The sequence below is a fragment of the Natrix helvetica genome, assembly GCF_964273705.1.
Source record: "Natrix helvetica genome assembly, chromosome: 6".
Taxonomy (NCBI): Eukaryota; Metazoa; Chordata; class Lepidosauria; order Squamata; family Natricidae; genus Natrix; species Natrix helvetica.
The window spans coordinates 34,378,460-34,397,371 of record NC_138553.1 but is presented as its reverse complement, the minus strand read 5'-3'; the positions used below and the strand labels follow the sequence as shown (position 1 = coordinate 34,397,371).

General features: G+C 37.7%; 1 protein-coding gene across 1 annotated transcript; it reads right to left on the bottom strand.

The window, feature by feature from the left end:
- Nucleotides 1-2,409: 2,409 nt before the first annotated feature.
- Nucleotides 2,410-9,907, bottom strand: PDE6H (phosphodiesterase 6H). Its single transcript, XM_081956745.1, has 4 exons — nt 9,786-9,907; nt 7,096-7,278; nt 5,495-5,535; nt 2,410-3,304 (listed from the first exon to the last, which is right to left on the bottom strand). Exons 2-4 carry the CDS (start codon nt 7,233-7,235, stop codon nt 3,228-3,230), a joined length of 258 nt encoding a protein of 85 aa, XP_081812871.1. The 5' UTR covers nt 7,236-7,278; nt 9,786-9,907; the 3' UTR covers nt 2,410-3,227.
- Nucleotides 9,908-18,912: the final 9,005 nt, after the last annotated feature.

The window sequence follows — 18,912 nt, the reverse complement described above, 5'->3', positions numbered from 1 at the left end:
CCCGCAGTAGGATCAGGTCTGACCTTAAATACATAGAATGTTAAAAAATTCGTCAGGGGCCTAGGATAGTGCTGAGGATGTTCCGGGCAAGATGCCATAGTCCAGCGTAATTAGAAAAGCAGAGCTCCAGTGTGAAAGAGAATAGTCCAATCCTAGATGGGGGTGGTGGTGGTGGAGGTGGTAGGCTGGTCGGATAACAGTCGAAAAGTGGGGGCTCATGGATGGTAAATGGTGGATGGCGAGGGGCAGATGGTTAGTCAGGCAATAAGTCATAGAAGATAGGGAGGAATCCTTCGGGGCACACACAGATAGTAAACAGGGGCAGTTGTTGATAGATAGTCAGCAGGGGGGGTAGGTGGGTACAATCAGGGAGGCCGCTGGCAGGAGGTAGAAAAAACTCCTCTGCCAAGCCTGATGTTAGGGGCCTCCTGGCAGTCCCCAACAAGCCCCCCCTGATCTTTGAGCAGCCTCCTGAGTCGATGGTCAATTAGATGGTCAATTAGATGGTGAGCGGGGGGCAGCTAGTCAATAGCTAGAAAGCAGGGTGATAAATAGGTGTTAGGCAGGGGGCAGATGGTTAGTGGTGGTCAGCAGGGGGCAGATGGTCAAAAACAAGGTAGGCGGCCAGCAGGAGACAGATGGTTCTCCTGCCAGCACTCTGGCAGCCCTGGTATTGAAGTCTCTTGTTAGCCACAACAAGCCCCCTGCTTTCTGTCTGGTCTCCAGCGCTGAGAGCAACCCTCCTCCTCCCAGGCCTCCAACGCTGAGACGCCTCTGCCATCGTTCGTCCCCTCTCTTCCGCTCCCCCTCCGCTCCTCTCGGCTCCTACCGCAGGCCATCAACCACGACTCGGCCTTTCCTGCGCGCTCCCAGGCCGCCGCTCCAGCTCCAGGGGCCATTTTCCGCCGGCCTCCAACGCTGCCGCCAGCCTCCGGCGCTTCGGCGCTTCGGCTGGCCTCCAGAGCTCCCAGCTCCAGGCTCCCGGCCTCTCCGAGACGCCGCCAGCGCCAGCGTCAGTGCCGGCAACAGCCTACAAGCCCCGATCTCACCAGCTCCCAGCACGCTCCAGCTCTCTCCCTCTCGCGTTCTTTCCATTTCCTTCATTTCCTCTCCAGCTCTCTCTCTCTGCGTTCTTTGCATTTCCTCTCCGGCTCTCCGCCAGCGCCAGCGCCGACAATAGCCTGCAAGCCACGATCTCATTCAGCCGTCTCCGCACGCTCCCAGCACGCTCCAGCTCTCTCCCCCTCACGTTCTTTCCATTCCTCTCCGGCTCTCTCCAGCTCTCTCCCTCTCACGCTCGAGCTCTTTCCAATTTTCTTGGACACCAGACCACCCTGGGGACCCATTTGGGTCACGATGAAAAGCCAGGGTGGTCACTCACTGGACTCGGTCCTCAAAGATGACACAGGGGACCAGCAGCACCCCTGCTCTCCCAAACGAGCCCCGCAAACATACGGAGCTCACGGGCAAACCGCCATTGCTCCAGGAAGCTCCTCCTCCTCCTCCTTGAAAAGTAACAATTTTCAACTGGGCCTATTCCAGTGATGGCGAACCTATGGCACGCATGCCACAGGTGGCACGCGAAGCCATTTGTCAGAGCACGTGGGGCGCTGCCCTGTCAGCTGGCCAGTGCGCATGCGCGCGCTGGCCAGCTGAGTTCACCCTTTTTAAAAGCCATTTTTTGCCCTCCCTAGGCTCCAAAGGCTTTATAGGAGCCTGGGGAGGGCGAAAGAGCCTCCCCCACCCAGAGGCCCTCTGGAGGCTTCATGAGCTTCCCTGAAGCCTCTGGAGTGCAAAAAAACGGCCCTATGGACAAACCGGAAGTTCGGGAACTGACTTCCTGTTTGCTCAGAGAGTCATTTTGACTGCTCCGAAGGCTTCAGGGAAGCCTCTTGAAGGTCCCTGAAGCCTTCAGAGCGCTTAAAACGACCCTCTGAGCAAACCGGATATGACTTCCAGTTTGCTCGGAGGGTTATTTTTTTGGGGGGTCGCGCTTTGCATTATGGATGTGGCACACTTGCACACGACCCCCCTGCGCTCCCCCCACTTATGGCACGCGAGCCAAAAAAGGTTCGCCATCGCTGGCCTATTCCATGTGAGTTCAATGAAGCATAAAAATATAATAACACAGTAAAACTTAGTGGTAGAATCATTATCAGATAAATAGTAATATTTACTGGAATTGTGTACCACTATAGCAAGGGTAAAGTGGAGTAGATGAGCAACAGCAATAACAATATAAGCAGCTATGAGATATCAAAGATAAGCTAGAGGAAACAGTGGGTAATAATTGTGCTTCCATAAATAATTGGAGTGTCCAAATGGATAGATCTTATACTATCAATAAAAAGGCACTGTATCACTGTTCTGCTTTTCCTTTTTTTAATGACATATTCTGGCAATGAAAAAGATGGAAGAAGACATACAAATATTGGAGAGTTAAAAACAATAGATTAGATCCACCAAAACATGTGAATATAATCAGCCGTTTGAGAGTAAATGCTGTGTCTGGAAGCACCAATAAAAAAACCTGAAACCATTGGAATCTACTGTATATACTACACAGCTTAGCTGGTTCACAATAAAAGTTTTCTTGAGCTGTATAAGGGAGGAAAACCCATAACCATGCTGAATAGGTGTGGTAAAGTAAGGTAACTTATGTGGTCATCACTACTGATAGGGCAAAAAGATTTTCTCTCTAAAATCAAGTATTGGAAGAAACATTATTCATAAAAACAGCTATGAAAGTTATAGTCTTTATTGGAAAACTCAATATTTTTGAAAGATGCTTAGTTTTTACTGAGAATTCATCCTATTTTGGAATCAAAAAGTAGAGAAAACCATTAATTCATTTGAGAACCCTCATTTTATATATACCCAGAACACAAAATGTACAAAATTAGGAAATATGAATCCATGCTTGAGGAATTCTAGATTACAAAATTCTATATTAACAATTTTATTTTACAAAAAAATGCAAGCTATTTCATAGGAAACAGAAGCTTTCAAGGTTCTTAACTGATTAACCAGCTAAATACTTCAGCAGACTTTCATAATTTTCTGAAAAATGAATCCAAGACCAAAGTTACACATTGCTGACCCTTATTTACAAAACCATCTGCTGTGTAAAATGTTAATATTTTAGATGGAAGGATGAAAATGAGAATTGTATGTAACAAAGATAAGAGCTTCAGATGCCGTCAGAGCCAAGCAGTAATTTTGGGTGATTATATTATTCCAAACTGTGCCAATTCATGAAGTTCCAGATGGCTGAAAGCTTCCCAGGGGCAGATCACAGTGATATCTGCAAATGAGACAAAGAATTTTCTGCAACTGATCAAACTATAACAAGGTCATGTAAGAAATATATCTGTGAGTTGAAACTTCATGCAAAAACATCTCACATTAACAGTTTTTCTTAAAATGTAGTTAACTTCATTATTATAGTCTGACTAAAGCAGCATAACTTCAAAAAAATAAAAATAAAATGGAGTATTATATAATAAAGCAAAAATTGCTCTAAGCTGATTTACTTACTAAAACAAATTGTTGTTTGTCTTACTGAAAGATCAGTAAGAGACTTAATTTAAATCTAACTAAAATAGTTGGCTACTGAAATGATAGTTCTTGAAAGATTGCTATGAATAAATGAATATAAATTCGTGAATTATCACTGTCTTTTACTCAATATTGTGAAATCAGAAAATGACAGTCTTAAAATTGTGCTCCGAGGATCTATAACTTTCTAAACAAAAAAAGGAACAAGGAAAACTAAACAATGTTGTGAGAAACAATAATGGCATTCAAGAAGAATGTAGCTATTCTTTTGGAAGACATTTCTAAAGTGACTTTAAAGTGTACATTTACACAGAAAATGGAGGATATGAAATGCAAGGAAGCAGCCCTTAATCTAATGCATGCTATTAGTTAGATTAAGAATTGATGGCTACTTTGTTCCATTTCTGGTCTGAAGTTTCATTTTTAAAACCATTATAAATTATTTGCCAATTACATTTATTTTATTTTTGTAGCTATTTCTTTTTTTGTTTTGTTTATGGTGCCTCACAAAAGAAGGCAATTAGGAAAAATAGCTAAAGGCAATTCTGAATCCTATCAAAATCTTTTTGTAGTATGCAGATATTCTGTTAGAGTCATAAGTCCAGCTCTAGTGAATTATGCCAGTTTTTGCATTGTACTTGAATCTTATATAACTATATGTCTCATGAAATAGTATACCAAATATGGCACAAATAATCAGCTCTTAGTGATATATAGAATTATAATAATTTATTTATTTATTTGTAACAACTGATATAGCTCCCAGGTTTTTTCCACAGACAAATGCAGTAAAACAAGTGTTCTCTTTTTCTGGCCTACCAAATTATTAAATAAAGGAGTATCATTAACTTTGTGCACTACCAGGCCATTTAGGATACACACATAAAGGTCTCAGTTTTTCCTAGCAAGCATGGATGAACAAACTTTCATTGGGCTTTTATTTTATTTCGCTTCCATTAATATGGACTGAGAACATTAACCTGGTCAAACAAAAAGCTTGCCAGTAAGGCAAACACAGGTTATAATTGGCTGAAATAAAAAGTCTTCCAGATCGATCACCTCCTTAATAGCTGAGTGTTGTACTTTCAGGTAAACTGTGGTATAGATACTTGGTTACATTTTAATGCTTTCAAAACTATGTGCGATGAAATTATGCACTGTGATTTCATAATATATTAGATCATATTCAGTAGCTTCTAGAATAATGGAAAGCTCCCCAGAGGAATTAAGGAGACCATCAATTAAAACACTGTAGCCAGAATTTGAAATAAGTGAACTACATGTATGATTCTAGAAAGGCTAGTCTAGATTTCAAATGAAATAAAGAATTGGAGGTATATTGAAGAACATGAAGTCCATGAAGAACATGAAATTTAACAAAATCCTTAATAATTTAGATTATATTGTGTGGATAGATTCTTAAGAAAATGATGCTGCAAATGCATTGATGCCAAATTTAGAAGGTTAAATATGGCAAAACTAGTGTTTTAAATTTCATTCAGAAGCTTATTGGCATCCAGTCTAGGCCTTAAGCACAAATTTAATAGGCTATTGGGCATCAGTACCTATAGGAAACAGACTACAACATTTTGTATCTTCTGACTGGAAAAGCAATCTATGTACACTGCACTGCAGTACTCCATATATGTGCTGATAATGGCATAAACAAGAATTGAGTCAAATACTGTTTTTAAATCAGAGACTTTTCAAATATGTGGCACGTACAATGATAAAGGATTGATCAAACTGCCAGTTTGTTTCTGCCCTATACAGTGACCTGCACCAACCAACTGGTCAATTTATCATAAAGCTGCCTGGTGCAAAATTTACTGATTATATGTAAGAGATTAATTAGGTAAATGAATCAAGTCATAATATTATTCTCTGTATTAAATGGTCAGAATATTTAATAACACATTTTTCCTATATTATTTACCTGTTCCAAGTCCTTCCATTCCTGGAATATCATCTCCAAAACTTTGGACAAAGAAAGTAGAGGAAGAAGATGAATGAGAGGGAGGGAGGGAGAAAATTATATATATAAGATCAATCTTACACGGGAAAAGACCCGAATACAACAAGACCAGCATATCTACACCCGTGAATATATTGAATGAATATATATGTTTGTTTTCGTAGATTTTCACACACACACACACACACACCCCAATACTTTTTTCTTAACCCAATAACAGAATGACAAAAAATTAATATGTCAGAACTCTTTCAACTATTGGACTTGAATGTGGCTTTCAGTAGCATATTACATTTGAATTATCATGTTTTGCCATTTAGTGTTCTGATCTAAAATATAGACTGTCTGGACAAATAGAAGGACAATATAAATTAAGATGTAAGCTATTTCTTGAAATAAGTTACATGCTAATTGTTTAGGATAGAGGCATTAAAGACTCCTTAATATTTAATGCATTTTCAGTGTTCACGTTGGCTGCCTTAGGAAATAAGAGAACAGAAGAGGAAATGCTATTTCAATTAAAAAGAAACAAAGACCAAAGCAAATAAACACAATTCTTGCAGCCCTTTGAAAATATTTCTGTCATCATGCCACCCTGATTGACTTTATTAACATAGATGTCTATGCACATATCACAGGTGCCTTACCTAAGGCCTAAAATATAAAACAATTAAACATAGAAAAATGTCCCATTTAAATATAATTATATATGTACACATTTAACATGTAAGCCAATAGTCCTAGTGGTACTGGTTTTAGCAAGTACAGTAGTTATTCAATTTGATAATTCAGAAAATTTCATCATTCTATTTTATAAGCAGTCCAAGAAACTGAACTAATTTTATATCTTTAGTTCTGAAAGGGGTACTATGTTGACCAGCTCTTACCAAGTACAGGACACTTACCAATTCCATTTACAATACAATCCTATGTATGTATGCTCAGAAATAAACACCATTATGTATCATGAGGCTTATTCCCTTGCACATCATTAAGATTACACCAAGATAGTTGTAGCACTTGCAACGTATGCTATGATTTGAAATATAGTATTTCTATGTATTATCTATATATATTTAAAAATGAGAATTAACACAAGGAAAGCGAAGAAGAAAATTAAAGGCAGCAATAAATGAAGGAAGAATACACACCCACACATTCTCATACAAACATATTAATTTACATGCATATTCCCCCTCCCACCAAGAATGCGAACTTTTACTGCTATTCATATTTATCTGAAAGTTCCACGACTCAAAAACCTTACTTCTAAGGCGGTATGTACAGGATCATTTATAATGGAGAATGGGGAATATTAGGGTCATGCCTTTAGTAATTGTAATTACTAAATACTTATACTCTAGTAAGTGTAATTGGGCATTATTAAGATATCAGACAGCCCTGACACAAGAAGTCTTTCAAAAAGCCAATGACTAGACCAGTTGAGAGTTAAGAAAATTAAGAAAGCCACAATTTAAGTCTTCTAGAAGGAACAAGTTGGAGAAGGCTGTTGCAGAATCTTCAGATATGTAATCATTTGATTTCTGGATAATAATGCCTACCCTTTTACGCCTTTCTTAGGAGGCTTGCTCTTGAATTGTCTTGTTTGCCTTTGCTTGAATTTAGGAGGACCCTTGCGTGGGGTAGTTGGCCCTGTTGAGTCTTTTGCATTGAGGTTAGCAGCTGCTGCATTATCAGACATCTTGAGTTACAGTGAGATACTTGGCTTTTTAAGATTCTCCTTTCTAAAAGAGAAAATAATGCGGTTAATAAAGTTGGAGAAGAGAGGGTCTTATATAACATTTGATGCCACAAAGATTGAAAATTCTAACTAGTACAGAGTCATTATACACTTCAAGCTAGATAGACTAATTAATACTGTTACATAAGGCTAGTCTTCTCTTTCCTCCCACCCACTTGAAACAGAGGATCTGGCTTTCCTTTTTGTGTTGTTTCATGTATAAATCCTTATTTCTTCTTTATCAGTGATAAAATGACTGAATGAATGAATTAGAAAATGGACAAAATTTTAGAGCAGTTAATATGCCATGATGATTAATGTGGTCATAGAAAAAGAGAAGTTATGTCTATCTTTTTAATCTCCAATTTATTTTTTTAATATTTAAAAACACTCTCATGAAATAATGTTGCAATGGGTTTAAATTATCTTCAGTAAATTTATAGAAGTCTATTTACTAAATACAAATAAATGTACTAATCAGAGTTCTTTTCTTTAGCTCAGATAACAATCTGTTCCTTTGCAATCTATAGATTTTATGCTTACATGAATTTAATCCCCTCCACTTCCTCCTCCTCCATATCTGATTCTTTTATTTCACATCAGAATAAGACCAAAGTTCCTTAGGACAACAGTATGTTGCTAATGGTCTTAATACTATGTATTATCAAGTGCCACCAAGAAAAGTGCTTGTCTTTGACTTTTTCTCTCTCATATATGGAAGGTCACATGCTGCTAATTTCTGCTCCTTATAAGTATTTTGATTTCTATACTTTTTATTTGTTCTTTGTATGTACTCATAGAGATATGAGTGGGAGTGCTATTTTTTTAAATGAATGATTATTATCAGACCATAACAGTATATTCTTAATACAGTCTTGAGTTCTTTTCACATGATCAGTTTTTTTTAAAATCATCGAGAGCACTGAGAATATTCAGAAATAAAAATTACATCTACAAAACCACAGGGGCACATCTTAGTAGCTATGTCTTTCATTTGGTGGGAATTTGTTTGCACATATATTTAATAACGTATTATTGGATCATCACACAATCAGCCAGATGTTTTAGGTTGAATTTGGCAAACTATCAAGTCCTTTTCAAGGGCTTGAGCTAGGCAGATGCTGATGTTATATGGTGCTAAAGGCATTGTGGCAGAATATAAGTTTTTCCAATTGCCTTTTACAATGGACCAGTGGTTATTTTGTCAGTGCCAATGGTATTCAAATAGTGCTCCAGCTGTTTTGGGATTGCACCCAAAGTGCCTATTACTATTACTGCCTTTGCTTTCTTTTGCCACAGTCATTCTATTTCCACCAGAATTAGCCCCTTTTTCTCTTTCTTCAACTTTCCTACTCTAAACCATAACCAGGTCTTGTTATTATCTGGTTCGCCTGCTATTTTTTAATGTACTAGCCATGTAATATTTTTGTTTATTTTTTGTTCTTTTGATTCTTATTATTACTGACATGTAGAAGTGGCAGAAGAAGAGTGTCACACTTGGACAAAACAGCTATTCTAGCAATTGTCAAGTGAGAGAATTTATTGCAACATATAATCTCCATACCCATTTGTATATTTAATTGTATTGATGAAATATATGCTGTGTCATAATACAATTTAGGTTTACATCTCCTATAACTATACGCCTAAGAGCCATATCTGCTATTAAATTTTGCCGATAGACATATCATTTGTATAAAATTCTAAGCTTAGTTCACTCAGAAAAAAGTTATATTGAATTCAGTGGGGATTTAATCAGGAAGTAATATTGTATTTACTTTGGAAGTCCCGTTAAAAGTAGTATGAGTGTAAATACATATGCATATATGTGTGAGTAAATAGATATTGAATCATTGTTGTATATTGGACTAGCAATTTTAGTTATATATTGTATTTTGCTTTAAGAACCCATTCCTGATTTAAGGAATAGGTAATTTTTGCAAACAGGAGGATGACGAGAAATCATTAACCAGGCTGACTGTGACATTTATTGCAGAACCAAAAATTTAGTTAAACTCCTGATTTCCTGACTGCCTTTATAGGGCCAGTTGTATAAGCACAAACTGATCTCAAGATCTACACAATTTTTTCTTTGTATGCGAACATGCTGTTTAAAGAAAGCAAAAAATGAGAACAATTAAAGTGAACTTTTTTTGCTTGCCTTCACATGAAAAACAGTGGGTAAGAAAAAACTCTTCATCCTTAACAAAAGGTTCTCACATTCTCAAGTCATATAACAATCATTTCCTAACAAAACCAGAAACATCAATGATTTCTCTACAATGACCTTGTCTTATTATAAATCAATGAATCTGTTTCTAGGTGGCTTTCATCAAAACAGACTACACTTTGTTTATATACTTTAAAATAAATTATTTAGGAGTTCAAATCACTATAAGACATCCAGTAGTAACTGACTGAACATCTTCTCCACCCCATCACTTGCCTACCTATTTATGTTTGGATTTTATCCCTTCAATGTCTTAAACAAAAAATTCTTTACAATCTTACCTTACTCAAGAAATGTCCAAAGTGATTCTTTTAATAAAATTGTTCTCAGTTCTTGGAAAAAGTAATCCTATGATGAGCAAATCAATGTAGGCAATAGCAGTGAAGTAAGACTTGAAGACTACTGTACAAATGATGTTCTTTCTCTTCCCACTTTTCTCTGCCCTTCTCAACGTGAAACTCAGTGTAATTGCCTCTGACATATCCTTGTTTAGCATAGCAGTCAATCCATTTTGCTTGCGTTGGTGGCTAATTTTACCTAGCTTAATCTGTCCCTAGAAAGTTCTTATCAGATGGCAGCCTACTTCTATCTTAATCTCTGTCCTTCTTTCCTCCTGTTTGTTGTCTTGTAAATAGGAATGCTTCTATTCTAATTAGATTTAGTTTCTTCCTAATCCATTCCTTTTTCAGTTTTAATCTCTGATCCCTTAGGAAAGGCAAACTAGAGGCTTGGGCTGATAGATTTAACAAGGCTAGACAAAATAGAGATATTTCTGATGTTTTTTTTATTTATTGCCTTGAAAAAACTACTCACCCAGCCCCCAACCCCCCCCCCCAGTTCAATAGGACCATTTTGCTGGTACATGGAAAGATCATGTGATATTATTTTCTTACATAATTCTTATTTAAAAAATAAAGATAAACAGGGAAAAAAATTAGAAGAATAGGAAAGATAAAAAGTGTTGAAAACAACAGAGCAAAGAAAAAGAGAAAAAGAAAAGCATACTTAAAGAAGGGATTTCCAATCTTCTTTACAGCAGTTATAGACGATATCACTTTCCCTCATACATTATGTAATTACATAAGTTCCTTTCTTCCCATATACAGCCATGGTAAATTAAGAAATCACCAGTCCATTTTTATCCATTTTCATGAAATACTCCATAAGGGAAAGAACAACTATTACTAAACTATGGAAGCTTAAGTCTTTTTACAGTATTCTCAAATTACTGCATCAGTAATAAGAAACATTACTTTAATACTGATATGATAAAAAAAAACAATCTTAAGATTGTTTTAGTCAAGGAATGGAAGTATTCCATCATGGCCGTAATATTTACATGATAAGTTTATTTATTCTTTGTATGTACAATGTAGTATGATTTGAATCACAAATTTCTTGAAATGTAATAATAATAATAATTTATTAAATTTCTAGACCGCCCCCTCTCCCCGGAGGGACTCGGGGCAGTGTACAGGAATAAATTTAAAACATACAAACAATCATACACATAAGTAAAAATCAAATTAAACAACCCCTGTACAATTTATAAAAATTAAAAAACAGACCTTAAAACCAATCTTAAAAATTTAGAAATAGAACTGAGATGGGATAGGTGGAATTAGGCCAAGCCGGCTAGCTGGAATAGGTGGGTTTTAAGTTTCTGACGGAAGGAGCGGAGATCCGTAGTCATTCGAATGTCGGGGTGAAGGTCATTCCAGAGGGTCGGGCCCATCACAGAGAAGGCCCTTCCCCTAGGCGTCGCCCGCTGGCACAGCCTAGTGGACAGCACCCGGAGGAGTCCCTCTCTGTGTGAGCGAATCAGCCGGCAGGATGTATGGGGCAGGATACGATCCCATGTAGACTTCAAAACTGATTTGACCAGTGAATTTCTGATTCTTTTTGCACAAGTTCACACATGAAATAATAGAATGCTGAGTCACTCATTTCTTCCTAGAAATTAACAAGAGTTTTGCCAGCTTCCTCTTTTAGCTCAAGTACTGTACCAAAATAATAATAAAAGGCTTATTATGGGTCTATTTGTAGATGCTCTAGACCAGGAGTCAGCAACCCGTGGCTCTGGAGCCACACGTGGCTTTATCATCCCTCTGCTGCGGCTCCCTGTCACCGGTCGGCTCCACAATTGATAGGGCTTTCAGTTAGGACTGGTAGAGGAAGTAGGATGACGCGCTAGGAGAAGACTGTATGGTGGTGGAACCGGACTTCCAGTTGGCTCCAGAATTGAACTGGGATGGTGGTGGTGGTTCTGGTTAGGACCTTTGTGGCTTTTTGATTGTTTAAGGTTGCTGACCCCTGCTCTGGACAGGTATGAAGGGGATTCACTTAAAGGCATGCATACAAACTTTCTTCTAGAAAGGACAGAAAAGAGAGCAACTGTTATTTGCTCTCCCGGCATGGGTGGGAGGGATAAAGGATCAGGGATCATCAACTCTGGTCAGCTGGTCCAGAGAGAATAGTGGGTGATCATTGTAGCTAGAGTAGAGAAAAGGGCTGAAAATGAAAGGCAATTTTTAAGCTGGATTCATTCCCAGCCAGTTTTTAGCCAGGAGTCATGTGGCTTAAAACTACACAATAGAAAAGCCTTGAGAGAATTTATATTTCAAAGCCCAAGATAATTGGGAATTTTTTAATCTTCACAGGCTGCCCGAAAGACACAGTTTTTCAAAAGTGTAATAACTAAAGAAATAAAAAGCAAAAACTATGACATTAATAACTATTTTGGCCAGCTCTTAATCATTTCAAGTGTTGCTGTTTAGCTTTCTAAAGAAGCACAAGATTGAGGAAAATTTTTACTTGGCTAAAAGAGCAAAAGCAAACAACAAAACTAATGGAAGATCATATCTAAGAACCATTTAGAGAAAAATACATGCTTATGTGTTAGAGAGTTTTCCTACTGTCATTTAATATATTCCACATCAAAAAGGTGAGCGATGTGACTAAAACTGCTACATATACTGAGCAGTGGTGGGTTCCAGATCCCGTTCCAACCGGTACGGTTGGAACGGGACCGGCGTCACCCACATGGATGCACGTGGTGCGTGCATGCATGCGTTGCACCTGCCTACAACACCTCCGCAAGCCTCTGCGACGCTCCAGCTGCTCAGCGGAGCGTTGCGCAGGCGCCTTACGCGCCAAAGGCTTAAAGGACAGGTAAGGAGCTTGGGCGGGCGGGCGGGTGGGCCATCCGGAGCACCATACCGGAATGGTACCCAGTGCTCCGGGTAGGCTCCGGTATGCCCGTACCGGGCCGTACCGCCTGCAACCCACCACTGATACTGAGCTACTAATACAACACCTACTTAAATGATTTTCTTAGGCACTGGACTGAGCACCCCACTCCCCCCCCCACACACTCTAAAGCATTAACTTTTGAATCCTTTCAGGTGGACTATATGAGGACTAAGATTCAAAATCCTTGCCTGGGTAGTTTGATCTGTGTTAGCTATGATGGATTTTCTTATCATTTTCTTCTTGCCTATTTTGTAGAATATTCCACTTTAAAGAAAATTTGCAAGTTGTACCTGAGATTTATTTATTTAGAATAAATAACATACCCACCCATCTTCTAACTATTTCTGGGCATCTCTCAATCAAAAATTAAGGCAACATATATAATAGAAAAACAACAAAGACCTGGAGCCATGTCAACCTTTTAACATACAATTATTCCATCTTATTCCAGCACTAGGGGAAAAAGCCAGGTCTTCAAAGCTTTAAGGAAGGCTAGGAGGGTAGAGGCTGCCAAACTTTAAGGGGCAGAGTATTTTATAGGGCAAAGGTTTTCACAGAAAAGACATGCTTCCTAGTTCCTATCAGATGGCAATATTTAAGGGAAGGGACTAGGAGCATGCCTACTCTATCTGATCTGATAGGTCAGATAGGTGTCCTTAGGGAAAGGCAATCCTGCAGATAGCTTGGCCCTATGCCATATACAGGACTTTAAAGGTGATTACCTACACCTTGAATTGCAAGCAGGAAGAAACTAGAAGCCAGCATAGACTTCTCCTGAGATAGGAGTGGGCTGTTATATGCAAAATATCTTCCAGTTTTATTTTATCTTTGTCAAATTTCACTTTAATGAAGAATTTAACAACATTCAAACAGTTTATAAGCCATTTTGTTCAACCTAAGCAGCAAGGACAAAATTAACTTTTGTGTGATATAGATTCTAGCTATCATTTCTTCCCTCTTCACTAGTTACATTTTTGAGAGTCAACCTAATATTTATAGCACATGCAGGATGAAAAAAATTGCAGTTTCTTTGTAAATGTGTGCTTGTATACAGCAAGCACTGAAAGTGTCTCACTGCTGTGTGACCAAAAGGATTATTAAGACCATGCTTTTGACAAATATGTACTGCAAGAGTCTGTTTTAATATTAAGATTGCAGTTATTGTCTTTTAGCTCATAGAATTGTTCATTTGTAAAGGTGCATTTAGTTTTATCATCCTGTTCTCTGCAGGAATTTAAAGCATCCCTGATAGATGACTGAAAAGCTCATCAGAACATTGAGCTGGAAGGGCAATTATTTAATTTATATAATCACATGTCTCACATATGTGACTACACAGGTTACAATAAAATAGATGAACATAAATAAAATACATAATATAAAATAAAAACACATGGCAGCTGAGCTTCATAAAATAACTCTGAACAAAGTTGAGAGATGAGTTCTGTTGCACACCTGGGCAAGCAGGGCCAGGACTAACATAATCTCAAGAGGAATGGTGTTAAACATGGTGGACATCACTGCAGAAAGAATCCTCATTTTAAGCCTTGCCAGTTGACACACCTCAGCCAATGGCACCCGGAACATGCCCTGTCTGCTGGACCAGGTGGGACAGGTAAAAACAATTGGAGAGAGATGGTCTCATAGTTACCCAGTCTCTAGCCCTAAAGGACTTTAAAAATACTACCAGCATTTGAAATTGCCCCCAGCAGAAAGCCAATGCAGTTCATGGAGTGGTGGTGTCACATATTGCCATTAACTGCTTGCACTGCTGCATTCTGCACCAGCTGAAGCTCCCAAACACTCTTTAAGGCAGCCCCATGTACAGCATGTTACAATTGTTCAATCTAGAGGTCAAGAGGGCTTGAGTGACCATTGCCATAACTGATGTATAACTCAGAGGCCATAACTGATGTATAACTCAAAGCTGTGGAAACATCAGATATTTATTTGCAGAAGGCTAGCAGACTGGAACAGTTCTGGAGAACCGGTAGCGTAAATTTTGAGTAGTTTGGAGAACTGGCAAATACCACCTCTGGCTGGCCCCAGAGTGGGGTGGGAATGGAGATATTGCAGTATCCTTCCCCTGCCACGCCCACCAACCCATACCCACAGAACCGTAAAAAAAATGAATTTCACCACTGACTGGAACCATCTAAATGTGGATCCAGGAAATAGGTGCAAATGAGGTACATAATGGACTTATTTCAAGGGCCTGTAGCCATGGCTGCCACCTGCCCTTCAATCAGAAGATGGGAATTGAAGAAAAGTCCTAAATTGTGCACCAGTTAAATCTAGGAGAGACAATCTCCTTTGAGTGGAAGTCTTCACATTCTGGGGGAAGGTCCTAAACCTCCATTGGTTGATCAAAGTCTGTTCTTTCCCATCTAAATCTCCTTCCAGATAACTGGGAAAGGACATCACCAGCCCAGTGTAAAGATGTAAAGCTCCATCTCCCTCTATGCCCTACCAGATTCCATTTATCCAGGCCAAGTGGGCCTTATCCACGCTATCAAATCATGGATGTAGGATCCTTATTGTATACCAATCCGGCATTTAGTACTAGCAACAGCAGCATGTTATTTTTAGATAATAATATAGATTAGTTAGATTGATTTATAGAGAAGCTGAAAGCTGCTGTAATAAAATGGCAGTTTGCAAGACAAGGAGCTTGCTGTCCGTGATTAATTATATGGGAGAAAGGAAGCTTAAAATAGTTCTTGTTCAAAATCCCAGTTATACTTGGTTAGATGGTTGTTTCCATACCCAGAATTTTCTCCAGTTAGCAGTAGCTACATATACACACAGTACACAGATGACATTTTTTAAAAAAAATACCTATTGTTTTTTACTGCAGTTGTAAAATCTAAAAATGTTCAGTAATAAAAATAAAATAAAAATTAACAAATCAACATAATTTATGCTATGTATTCCATATTTGTCTTCTTTATTTACCAATCTTCTTCCCAGTTTTTTTGTATTTATGAAAACAACATGCATGAGTTTTACTGCTGAATAAAAATAACTCAAATTATTAGAAAATGTGAACTTTATATTGCAATTACATGGACTAAATTTTAAAATAACATAGTATTCAAAATAAGTTTAAAATGCAAAGAATCAACAGTTTTAAAATTACTGAAGCAATATCAAGGAATGAAGAAACAAGGAATATTTTCCATACAAGACTTAATAGGAAGAGAATAAGATTAAAATACTGTATATGGTAAGAGATAAGGTTGAAGTTCTATATACCGGTATGTCTACTTGGAAGTATGTTCTATTAAAATCAATAGATCTTTCCACTTTATTTAGAGAGGCAAAAGATTGCAGTGTGATTCTTACCCTCCATAATGATCTTGATTCAATGAACCAAACAAAAAGGATGTTCACCAAAATTTTTGTTGGGTAATTACCTTATGAATTTTACTCAGTTTTAACTTAGGGACATGAATTAAGCAGCTGCCTTGTAATGGTATGAATCAGAGGCTAAACATATGCAACTAAGAGGTGGAATCAAAGATTGTCACCAAAATAGAGCAGTTTCCTCTGTAACAAAAGTTCAGTTACAATATCTTGTTTTTCAATTAGATAAAAGTACTTGTTAGATGTTTGGGGGATACTTACTTCTTGGTAGATGACTCCTTTTTCATTGCCAGATCTACAGTGCATGACTGAGGAAAATATGTTGTTGAACTTGGGAGATTTTATTTGAAACATTTTAGAGTAAAGCTAAAACCATATTTTTTCTTAAAGTCTGTAGACCAGAATCAGTAGCTTGGTTCATATACTGTTTGTTTTTCATTGTTTGTTGAACAGGACATACCATCCTGTGTGCATCCCATAATGAACAAAGAGGATTTATTCATTGCATTTAACCCATACATTATAGATTGATATGTTGTTGGTGTTTGTCAATTTGCTAACTCATTGTGAAATGAGCTATTTATTGAATTAATCCATTTTCAAATGTTTGCATGAGTCACTAAACCATAAAAGAAATTTATATTAGGGTTCAGACGTAGTTCAATGCATTGTGAGTACTCAGGAAAAATTAAACTAAGCAAGTTAGCCCAGCAGTTTTGGAATAATAAAGACTAAATAAATAATTTATCAAATTATTAAATGAGCTATATGTAAAATGTAGATGACAGGAATGCATTCAAGAGCCTTTATTATTTTATATGGGTATATTTAAGCATGTATCCAGTGGTGAGATTCAGCCAATTCACACCACTTCGGGAGAACCGGTTGTAAACTTTCTGAACAGTTAGGTGAACTGGTTTTTGGAAGAAATCATTAGGGCAGAGAACCGATTGTTAAATTATTTGAATCCCACCACTGCATGTATCTAGTATACATGTGTTAACACCAGTTTCATCACTGTACCAATCTTCATTTGAACATAATTCGTGCTTTATCCTAAGGATTGAACTGGTAATTAAATAAGATACATAGTTATCAACTGCTAAATGACTAGAAAATAATTAGATACACTAATTGCCTTTCAAAATACATATATAAGGGATTCTTGTATGGCTTTTAATGTGGGTTAAATGTACACGTATTCAGAAGGACCTCCCAAGAGTTGAGTAGGCTTGTTGTATTTTACGAATCATTTGTAGAGTTTGCCAACAGGAAACGAGCAATAAGAGAAGCTTGCATACTGATGCATATCACCAAGTTATTTTTCTGAAAATGAACTCAACTTCAAAGAACTCAAAGAAATCTCAGTGTGAGGCAATCATAATAGTTAGCATTAGAAACAAGTGTTTTGCAAACAAGGAAGGAAAGTGTTAGGGTATAACTTCTGGAAGTCTTCCAACCTTTTAATAATAAATAGCTCCATTCTGGGTCGTGTGAGTAGGAAGGAAGGGGCTTAGAATGAAGGAATCAGCAACAAGCTCTGCCCCATTTCCCCTCTGCAGATTTGTTGATTCTCCCCATATTTGAACTTGATTTTTCCTTTGCCAATTTCTCTTCTCCACACCAAATTTGGCTCACTTCTGTTTAGTTTCCAAAAAAGTATTCTACTGATGAAAAGATAGATATAGTACCAAAGTCTCATTTGGCAAATGTAAAAACTACCCATATAATATTGGTTATTTTTGAGAATTGAGAATGACCATGAACTTTCATATGAATTTGAGGCTGTTTTTAGGGGAAATTATTAACATTCCAAAACAACTGCATAACTAATTTTTTCAAGGTCAAGGAATTTATATTAATAACAGTCATAATTCTTTAAAGTTACTTTTAAAAGTCTGTTTTTAGACTATCAGTCTGCACTTTAACATTTTATAAATTCCATCTTTAGAAAAGCTTACCGATATATGATAACCTACAGTACACTACCATGTTTCCCCTAAAATAGGACAGCACTTGGCCTTATTTTGGGGGAGGTCTTATTATTTTGAGGTGCAGGACACGGCGAGCGTGGTCACCTCATGGCTGCTGCTGTGTTGCAATATTTTCAGGGAGGGATTATTTTTGGGGGAGTGCTTATTTTAGTGCATGCACTCAAAAGCCCGATAGGGCTTATTATCCAGGGAGGTCTTATTTTCAGGGAAATAGGGTAACTGAAATATCTTCTCTATAACTGTTAAATATGCAAGAGCCTTGGTGTCTCTTACTGTACATCAATTCACTTTAATTGATAGATAAGACCAAATAATGAATGCTGTGAATATGGGGTATTTGTGGACATTGTCCACACCGACAGAATCAAAGCCCACTACAGATGTTTCTACTGTTCAACAGTGGCTAGAAAGCCAGAAGTACTGCCCTTATGTTTGTTTGAATATATCAATTATAAAAAGAAGGAAGGACTTCTATTTCAAAGTGACCTCATGTCTGGTGAATGAACATTCTCCTTCTGAATGTTATCATCCCTCATTGAGTCAACCAAAAATTATATGTATATGAAATTTGTTATGCCTATTAGCAACACTTACCTTGCCTCTGTTAATAAATTTTGGGCTTGCTGTTGAATTGTTTTGTCTTGGTTTTGTATGTGCAGCCCATGATAAGCAAAGCAATTGTTTGATTCCCCCTGATTTGCTGTCTTCCCTCTTCTATGTATGAACAATGAATGGGGAAAATCTTCCCATCACTTTGGGTGCTTTGGCAGGAATGGAAAGATTTTGGCTGCAGGGT

Bases quoted from the DNA above. Each gene is read 5' to 3' on its own strand.
- PDE6H (XM_081956745.1), bottom strand. From the start codon at position 7,235: ATGTCTGATAATGCAGCAGCTGCTAACCTCAATGCAAAAGACTCAACA. The intron at 5,536-7,095 runs GTAGGCATTATT...CTTTGTCCAAAG, and splicing joins CCTAAGAAAGGCGTAAAAGG to TTTTGGAGATGATATTCCAG. The intron at 3,305-5,494 runs GTAAATAATATA...TCTCATTTGCAG, and splicing joins AATGGAAGGACTTGGAACAG to ATATCACTGTGATCTGCCCC.